This window comes from Myotis lucifugus, unplaced genomic scaffold (genome assembly GCF_000147115.1).
Source record: "Myotis lucifugus unplaced genomic scaffold, Myoluc2.0 scaffold_757, whole genome shotgun sequence".
NCBI lineage: Eukaryota > Metazoa > Chordata > Mammalia > Chiroptera > Vespertilionidae > Myotis > Myotis lucifugus.
Window position 1 is genome coordinate 227,354 of NW_005871805.1, and position 10,168 is coordinate 237,521.

Below are 10,168 nucleotides of genomic sequence, written 5' to 3' on the forward strand. Positions count from 1 at the left end.
TATGAAACACTTGAATTACAAGTAAATGGAGCCCTAATATCAAAAGGAGAGTGTAAATACACTGAAAACTCATGTTCAAACAGCTGGGAAATGACCAGTATACTGTTTACATTTATAACTCCAGTTCAATGACATGATTTCTAAAGGATTCTAGTTAAAATCTTTAAGAATTCAGCTTATAGAGCTCAGAACACTATGGGAATGTGGTTATTAGTCTGAGAATTCATAACGATAGACCTTGGAATAATCTAGATATGTCTATGGAACACTTGAATTACAAGTAAATGGAGCCCTAATATCAAAAGGAGAGTGTAAATACACTGAAAACTCATATTCAACAGCTGGAAAATGACGAGTATAATGATTCCATTTATAACTCTGGTTCAACGACATGATTTCTAAAGGATTCTAGTTAAAATCTTTAAGAATTCAGCTTAAAGAGCTCAGAACACTATGGGAATGTGGTTAGTAGTCTGAGAATTCATAATGATAGACGCTGAAATTGTCTAGATATGTTTATCGAACACTTGATTTACAAGTAAAAGGATCCGTAACATCTAAAGGAGAGTGAAAATACACTGAAAAGACAAGCTCAAACACCTGGGAAATAACTAGTTTACTGTTTCCATTTATAACCCTGGTTCAATGACATGATTTCTAAAGGATTCTAGTTAAAATCTTTAAGAATTCAGCTTTTAATGGTCAGAACACTATGGGAATGTGGTTATTAGTCTTAGAATTCACAATCATAGACCCTGAAATTGTCTATATATCGATGAAACACTTGAATTACAAGAAAAAGGAGCCAAAATATTTAAAGGAGAGTGTAAATACACTGAAAACTCACGTTCAAACAGCTGTGAAATGACGAGCATACAGTTTACATTTATAATTCCACTTCAAAGACTTGGAATGTTTAAATGAATCTAATTATAATACTTAGAATTCAAGCTTATAGAGCTCAGATCACTATGGGAATGTGGTTATTTTTCCCAGAATTCACAATCATAGACCCTGAAATTGTCTATATATGTCTATGGAACACTTGAATTACAAGTAAATGGATCCGTAATATCTATAGGAGAGTGCAAATACACTGAAAAATCACGATCAAACACCTGGGAGATGACAAGTATACAGTTTACATTTATAATTCCGGTTTAGTGAATTGTATTTTCTAAAGGAAAATGATTACAATATGAATTCCAGATTATAGAGCTCAGAACACATTGGGAATTTGTGCATTAGTATTAGAATTCACAATAATAGATCCTGGAATTGTCTTGAAGTGTCTGTGGATCACTTGAATTACAAGTAAATGGAGCCTTAATACCTGAAGGACAGTACTAAAGCAATGAGAATTCTCTTTCAAACACATGTGAAATGATGAGAGTACTGATTACATTTACAATTCTGATTCATTGACTTGGCTTTTCTAAAGGATTCTAGTTAAAATATTTAAGAATTCAGCTTATAGAGCTAAGAACCCTATGGGAATGTAGTTATTAGTATTTGAATTCACAATTATAGACCCTGAAATTGTCTAGGTATGTGTATGGAACACTTGAATTACAAGTAAATGGAACCGTAATATCTAAAGGAGAGTGAAAATACACTGAAAACTCACGTTCAAACAGCAGTGAAATGACGAGCATACAGTTTACATTTATAATTCCAGGTTCAAAGACTTGGCATTTCTAAATTAATCTAATTATAATACTTAAGAGTTAAAACTTATAGAGCTCAGATCAATATGGGAATATCTTTATTAGTCTTAGAATTCACAATGATAGTCCCTGAAATTGTCTAGATATGTCTATGGAACACTTGAATTACAAGGAAATGGAGCAGTAATATCTAAAGCAGAGTACAAATACATTAAAAACTCATATTCAAACTGCTGGGAGATGACGCGTATACTGTTTACATTTAAAACTCCCGTTCAATGACATGATTTCCAAAGGATTCTGGTTAAAATCTTTAAGAATTCAGCTTATAGAGCTCAGAACACTATGGGAATGTGGTTAATAGTCTGAGAATTCATAATGAGAGACCCTGGAATTGTCTAGATATGTCTATGGAACATTTGAATTACAAGTAAATGGAGCCGTAATGTAATGTTTATAAGAGAGTGCAAATACACTGAGAAATCACAATCAAACACCTGGGAAATGACGATTATACTGTTTACATTTACAATTCCGGTTTAGTGAATTGTATTTTCTAAAGGAAAATGATTATAATATGAATTCGAGATTATAGAGCTCAGAACACTTTGGGAATGTGTGTATTAGTATTCGAATTCACAATAATATATCCTGGACTTGTCTTGAAATATCTGTGCATCACTTGAAGTACAAGTAATTGCAGCCTTAATATCTGAAGGACAACACTAAAACATTGAGAATTCTCCTTCAAACACATCTGAAATGACGAGAGTACTGTTTACATTTATAATTCTGGTGCAATGACTTAGATTTTCTAAAGGAAATGAATTATAATACTTATGAATTCAAGGTTTTAGAGCTAAGAACAGTTTGGAATGTGGTTATTAGTACTAGAATTGACAATGATAGACCCTGAAATTGTCTAGATATTTCTATAGAACACTTGAATTACAAGGAAATGGAGCCTTAATATCTAAAGGAGAGTGCAAATACACTGAAAACTCATGTTCAAAGAGCTGGGAAATGATGAGTATACTGTTTCCATTTATAACTCCGGTTCAATGACATGATTTCTAAAGGATTCTAGTTAAAATCTTTAAGAATTCAGCTTATAGAGCTCAGAACACTATGGGAATGTGGTTAATAGTCTGTCAATTCATAATGATAGACCCTGGAATTGTCTAGATATGTCTATGGAATACTGAATTACAAGTTAATGGAGCCATACTATCAAAAGGAGAGGCTAATACACTGAAAACTCACGTTCAAACAGCTGGGAAATGATGAGTGTACTGATTACATTTAAAGTTCCAGTTTAGTGAATTGCATTCTCTGAAGGAAAATAATTATAATATGAATTCAAGATTATAGGGCTCAGAACACTTTGGAAATGTGTGTATTAGCATTAGAATTCACAATAATAGATCCTGGAATTTTCTTGAACTGTCTGTGCAACTCTTGAATTGTTATGCCCAGATCTCAAGATCCCCAGAACACCACACCAAGGAGCCAGCCATGTCCGATGCAAAAGCAGAGGACCCTTTATTTTAAGCTAGCTTGACTCCCCCTCCTGGCCGACGCAGCGACAGGAAGCAGATTGAGACGGTGTGGGAAACACAGGGTTTTAATAGGGGGTGGAGTGAAGAGAGGGGAGCTGACTGTGGGCCCTGCCGATTGGCCAGGCGCAAGTCGGGTCTTGTTACACAGGATGTGGTCATCTCTATGGCGCACACGTCCCTGGATTGTCATTGGTTAGTTTAAAGAAATCCCAGGCGTGGCCAGCAGAGGCCTGGGCTTCCAGGAAGAAGGTACTTTCCTGAGCACATGTCTGCCCCAAAATGGAGGACACAGGGTAAGATGGAAGGCGTAGTCCTCACCATTTCATTCCCCGCTTTGTCTTGGAACTTCCGGCTCAATCATGAGACGGACTGCATTTCTATTTCACCATTGCTAGAGGCCTGTAGTGGGTACACAGAACTATCAACTGAACTATCCCTATATGCTTAACAAATGGTCCGGTGGAAGGGAAAGAAACCATTTTAGCTTTAACAACTTCTATTGAAATAGGATTTTTCTTCTTAAAATCCTCCATGGCTATTAAAAGGCCAAATTAGGATTAATTTATCTACTGTATTTATTTAGCATTGCCAGATTTCAGAGGAATTACATAAGGAGAAAAATGTACTGATCTACTCTAAGATTTTCTGATTTTTCTTGCCAATTTCTTTTCATGGATTTTTTAGAGTTATGACAGAATAGTAATTGTTGGCATTAAATTTTCTTTCTATGCATAACCATGCCTCAGACCTTCTATTCTAAACAGGCCTTTCCCAGCTTACTACCCCTGACATGGGCATGGTTACACAGGCCTGCAAGCAATGCACAGGCTGCCAACTGTCAACTGTCTTTTAACAGAGACCAAAACTTGATGAGCACCCTTTCCTGCCCAGTTGGACAACTGCCCTCTTGGCAGCTAGACATTTTTTACTTTTGGGGGTCACGTTACACAGTTCCCTTCCAGGACAGCCAACACACATTCAAACCTGCAAGAGAATTAAAGGTTAATGTAACATATCAATACAATGAAACATAATATTGGCATCATGGCCGCTTCAGGCAGCCAAATCTTCCGCTACTAAACATGTGATACTAAAGTACATTCCTGACCTTTCTAAGAATTGTCCTTGTCTTTTTGGAGCCATGGTCATGAAGGTGCAGGCATTATTTAAATCTATTCAATGTTACCAACATCAGGCAGGTTGAGCACGCCATAGCTTGAGCTTGAGTGGGTTGCGTTGAACTCGATCAACGCTCCATTTGGTGATGAAGTCTTTCCGGACCATGGATGGGTCCGCTGACCGGATGTGAGTGTGATGGACCCACGTCGCGACCCCGTCTACCTTGAGAGCGGTGGGGGTTGTCAGCACCACAGTGTAGGGACCCTTCCAACGTGGCTCAAGGGTTTCTCGGTGATGCCTTCTGACATAGACCCAATCTCCTGGTCTGTGCCGATGAGGAGTTGGGGTTGGGCTGGTCTCATAGATGGCGCGGAGGCGCAGCCAAATGTCCTCGTGCACCCTCTGGAGCCCTCTTAAGGAAAGAGATAGTTCTTGATTTTCAAATTCAGCAAGAAAGTCAGCTTTAAGGTTAGGAATGATAGGGGGTGGCCTGTCAAACATGATTTCATAGGGAGTAAAGCCCAGGATGTAAGGGGAGTTCTTTACCCGGTAAAGGGCATACGGTAGGAGAGCCACCCAGTCCCCGCCAGTCTCCATGGTTAATTTGGTAAGGGTCTCTTTTAGAGTTCTGTTCATTCTCTCTACCTGACCTGAACTCTGGGGTCTATAAGCACAATGTAGTTTCCAATTTGCCCCAATAGCCCTGGTTACTACCTGCGTTACCTGTGAAATAAAGGCTGGCTCGTTGTCGGATCCTATCATAGCAGGAAAACCATACCTGGGTAAGATGTCTTCCAGCAGCTTCTTGGCCACCATCTGAGCTGTTTCATGCTTGGTTGGGTATGCCTCTACCCATCCAGAGAAGGTGTCTATAAATACTAAAAGATATTTATAACCATACTTCCCTGGTTTAATTTCAGTGAAGTCGACCTCCCATTGTGCTCCCGGTTTGGTGCCTCTGAGCCTGGTCCCTTTTTTATTTGATCCGACCCTTGCGTTTGTGAGTTGACAGGTCTTGCAGGCAGACACAACCTGATCTATCTTGGTATTTTGCTGGTGAATTTTGATCCTGGCATGTTGGATTAAGTCCTTCATTTTCCGGGTTCCCAGGTGAGTGGATTGGTGCATATGTTTTAATATCGTGTCCCCGAGCCAGTCCGGCAGTATAAGTTCTCCTTCTGGTGTATGCCACCATCCCTTTATTTCCTGGGCTTTGGGGAGCTTTTTGATACGTTGCAACTCCTCCTGGGAGTACTTGGGCTGGTCTGGTAGGACTGGGTCCCCTGGGTCTGGTAGTTGTAAGGCCATGGTAGGGACCGGGGTAAGGGCTACTGCTTTTGCAGCCTGGTCAGCCTTTTGGTTACCTTTCGCTACCAGGTCATCGGCTTTTTGGTGTCCCTGGCAGTGGATTATGGCTAACTTGGCAGGAAGCCATAAGGCCGCGAGCAGGTCGAGGATTTCCTGCTTATTTTTTATTGTCCGTCCCTCTGCTGTCAATAGCCCTCTCTCCTGGTAGATTGCCCCGTGAACATGAGCTGTAGCAAATGCATAACGGCTGTCTGTGTAAACGTTAAGCCGTTTTCCAGCCCCCAGTGTCAGTGCCTTGGTGAGTGCAATGAGTTCTGCTTGCTGAGCTGATGTCCCAGGGGGCAGAGCCTCCGCCCACATAGTGTTTGTGTTGGTAACCACCGCCGCACCCGCATACCTGCACCCGTTCCGCACGAAGCTGCTTCCATCCATGAACCAGGTGGCCTCTGCATCCGGGAGGGGCCGATTGGTCAAGTCCTTCCGAAGTCCATGTACCTGCTCCAGGATCCCTGCACAGTCATGTAGTGGGGCATCTAGGTCAGGGTCAGGTAGCAGGGTAGCAGGGTTTAGGGCCGCACTGGGATGGAACCGTACTCTAGGGGGGTTGAGCAGCAAGCTTTGATAGTGGGTCATGCGAGCATTGCTCATCCACCTATCAGGAGGCTGTTTTAGGACCCCTTCAATGGCATGCGGGGTTGTGATCCAGATCTCCTGTCCCAGGGTCAGTTTGTCAGCATCCTTGACTAAGAGCGCGGTTGCTGCAATGATTCTTAGGCACGGTGGCCAGCCGGCGGCTACGGGATCCAGGTTTTTAGACAAATATGCTACTGGGCGACTCCAGGGGCCTAAAGCCTGGGTTAAAACCCCTTTTGCTACTCCTTTGCGCTCGTCTACAAAGAGGCGAAAGGGTTTTGTAATGTCTGGTAGGCCCAGGGCTGGAGCAGCCAAAAGAGCTTTCTTTATGTGATTAAAGGCAATTTCTTCTGTCTCAGTCCATTTAAAGGCCTTCCCCTCCTTGGTGGCTTCATATAGGGGCCTGGCGATCTCAGCAAAACTTGGTATCCAGAGGCGGCAATAGCCAGCCGATGCTAGGAATTCCCTCACCTCCCTCCAGGAGGTGGGAGCAGGGATTTTCAAGACTGTCTCTTTTCTAGCATCTGACAACTGCCGCTGTCCGCCCTCCAGTATGTATCCCAGGTAACTCACCCTCTTTTGGCATATCTGAGCCTTCTTCGCAGAAGCCCGGTACCCTAAGGTCCCTAGGGTGGCCAGCAGATCTTTGGTCCCTTGCTCACAATCTTTGGCGGTATCGGCAGCAATCAGGATGTCATCTATGTACTGAAGGAAGGTGAGATTGGGGTGCTCTCTCCTGTACTCACCGAGGTCTTCATGCAGCGCCTCGTCGAAGATGGTGGGCGAATTCTTGAATCCTTGGGGCAATCGCTTCCAGGTTAATTGTCCACTGTAGCCTTCCTCTGGGTCGTGCCATTTGAAGGCAAACAGGGGTTGGCTTTAAGGCTCTAGCGGCAGGCTGAAAAAGGCATCCTTCAAGTCTAATACAGTATACCAGACTCTAGAGGGTGCCAGAGAGCTTAGGAGAGTGTATGGGTTAGGAACGGTTGGGTGTATATCCAGGACTCTTTTATTTACTTCCCGGAGGTCCTGGACTGGTCGATAGTCATTCGTGTGGGGCTTTCTGACCGGCAGGAGGGGGGTGTTCCAGGCAGATTGGCATGGAACCAGTACCCCTAGGCTTCGCAGTCTCCGGATGTGAGGCTGGATTCCCTTCCGAGCCTCCTGGAACATAGGGTACTGTTTGACTCTTATTGGGCCTTATCCTGGTTTTAGCTCTAGCAGGGTTGGGGCCCTGTGGGTGGCCAGTCCTACTCCCCCCATCTCTGCCCAGGCTGTGGGGAATTCTTGCAGCCACCTGTCCATATTGTTCTCTACTGGGGGTGCCCCCTGGTGGAGGCGATATTCATCCTCCAGTCTCAGAGTCAGAACCTGGATGGGGTGGCCTTTGCCATTGGTGACCTGAGGCCCCCCCTTGTCTGAAGGTTATTTGGGTTCCAATCTTGGTTAGCAAGTCCCATCCTAATAGGGGGTAGGGGCACTCTGGTATTACCATGAAAGAATTGGATACCCGGCTCGTTCCTAGATCTACTGTTCTTTGGGTAGTCCATGAATACTGGCTCATGCCAGTTGCCCCTTGCACCCAGGACTTTTTATTAGCTAGCTTCCCCTAGGGTGTGCGGAGAACCGAATGTTGTGCTCCAGTGTCAACAAGGAAGTCAACAGGGGTCCCCTCCACTCTAAGAGTTACCCTGGGCTCAGGGAGGGGGTCCGAACCCCGACTCCCCTAATCACTCAGTCCTTCCAGCTCCAAGACCTCCACCCGGTCTGTCTTGTTTTCCTTTTTACCAGCCTTCTTTGGGCATTCTCGGACCCAGTGCCCTATCTCTTTGCAGTAAGCACACTGGTTCCGTTGCAGCTTCTTTCTCCCACCCCGGGCAGTTCCCTTACCTCTTTCTTGGCCATCAGCAAGCTGGCGAAGGCGGCGGATCCGCTCCTCAGGGGACTCCATGGTGGTGGCTAGCAGAATCTTGGCCAGGTTTCGGGTCTGCTTGTCACTGGCAGCCACCATGGCGCGGGCTTGCCTATCCTCAGGGGCTCTCGGTTATTGAACACCTTCTCTGCCACTGCCAGTAAATCCTGTAAACTCTTTTCTCCTAACCTATCTATTCTCTGCAGTTTCTTTCTAATGTCCATGGCTGACTGGTTTATAAAACTCATGATTACAGCTGCCTTATTCTCAGGGGTTTCTGGATCCATGGGGGTATAGGTGCGATATACCTCCATGATCTGTTCTAGAAAGGCAGCTGGAGACTCATCTCTTTCCTGCTGTACATTCCCTACCTTGGTCAAATTGGTGGGCTTTCTAGCAGCCCTGCGGAGACAACCCACTAGAGTCTGGCGGTAGACCAAAAGCCTCTCCTTACCTTCTGCCATGTTGAAATCCCATTCAGGCCTAGTTAAGGGAAAAGAGACATCTATCTGGGCCTGGTTTGTGGTTGGATTTCCATCTACACCAGGAACCATCTTCCGGGCCTCATTGAGGATCCTTTCTCTCTCTTCCGTTGTGAACAGAATCTGTAAAAGCTGCTGACAGTCGTCCCATGTGGGCTGATGGGTGAAAAGAACAGAATCTAGCAAGTCAATAAGTCTCCCCAGCTTTTCGGAGAACTTAGGGTTCTGTGCCTCCAGTTATACAAGTCGCTAGTTGCGAAAGGCCAATAGAAATGGGGCTGGTTGCCATCCGCATCCGGGGGTCCAGCGGCCCGTAAGGGCAGGGTCTTGATAGTGGAGTTGGGTGCTGCGACAGACAGTTCCCACTGAGCTCTTTGCCGGGTGAGAGGCGGGCCTCCTACCGGAACCGGAACCGCGGCCACTCCCGGAACCCCGCCCCCAGGCACTCCCGGAACTGCATCAGCTTCCCACGACGGGGCGGGATCGAATCTCTCTGGCATCCTGTGGAAATGATATGGGGGAGGAAAAATTAACTCTTCTCCAGTTCCCCCCTGCAAAACCGGGTAGAGGGGAGCTGGAGCTGATGGCAGGGTGGCTTTTTTCTCCTCCCTCTTCTCTGCTTCTTGCAAGGCAAGAATGGGTTCTGGCTCCAGAGGGTGTGGAGGTAGGAAGGGCCTAAGCCAAGATGGTGGATTTTCCACAAGGTCCTGCCAAGTAACAATGTAAGAGAGTTGACCAGCATGTCCCTCTTTGGGCTGGGAGACGACTTCCCTAACCCGCGGATGGTGGGGAGATCGAAAGTCCCCTCCGGCGGCGACCCGACATTAAAAGTCGGCCACTCCCTGGAACAAAAAGTCCACCACCAGTCCTTCCGAACCTCCGCACTGAGGTTGCTGGCCCTTCCCTTTACCTCTTTAAAATTATCGACCATAATGCTTAAAGGAGTAGTTTGAGTCTGTCCCATAATGTCCATCCAGTAAGTCCACAAAATAAAACCGAAAAAACACAAACACAGACAACTAAGGGGCCCTAAAATACAGTATTCCAACTCCATGGAAGCGAAACCAAAATAATCTCCCAACTCCATGGAAGCAAAAACCGAAAACGATGGCTGCGGGCCAACCAGCGGGAGCGACCCGCCTGTCTCAGATTAAGGGGCTTCTACAGACCTTCCGACACTGTGGAAGCAAAGCTACACCCCTACAGATGGAGGATCGAGGCGTCCCCCGACTCCTCCCACCCTTGATCCTCATGTGCATCCACTTGGATCATTCCAGGGGATTACAGATTTCAGAAGTGAGCTCACACAGGACAGATACAAACAGATACAAACACACAACAACACAGACACCTACCGCGGTCAGTCAGGCCCTCCGAACTGGGGGGTCCCTGGATGGTGTTAGGGATCCCAGACGAGCCCCCAAATGTTATGCCCAGATCTCAAGATCCCCAAAAGACCACACCAGGGAGCCAGCCATTCCTGATGCA

The 10,168-nt window shown here is 45.4% G+C and overlaps 1 protein-coding gene across 1 annotated transcript; it reads right to left on the bottom strand.

Annotated features, from left to right (window-relative positions):
• Positions 1-2,633: 2,633 nt before the first annotated feature.
• Positions 2,634-9,644, bottom strand: LOC111823941. Its single transcript, XM_023746908.1, is given in 6 exon segments — positions 2,634-2,640; positions 4,527-7,699; positions 7,701-8,323; positions 8,326-8,910; positions 8,913-9,461; positions 9,464-9,644. Coding segments are annotated over 6 exon segments (5,118 nt in total).
• Positions 9,645-10,168: the final 524 nt, after the last annotated feature.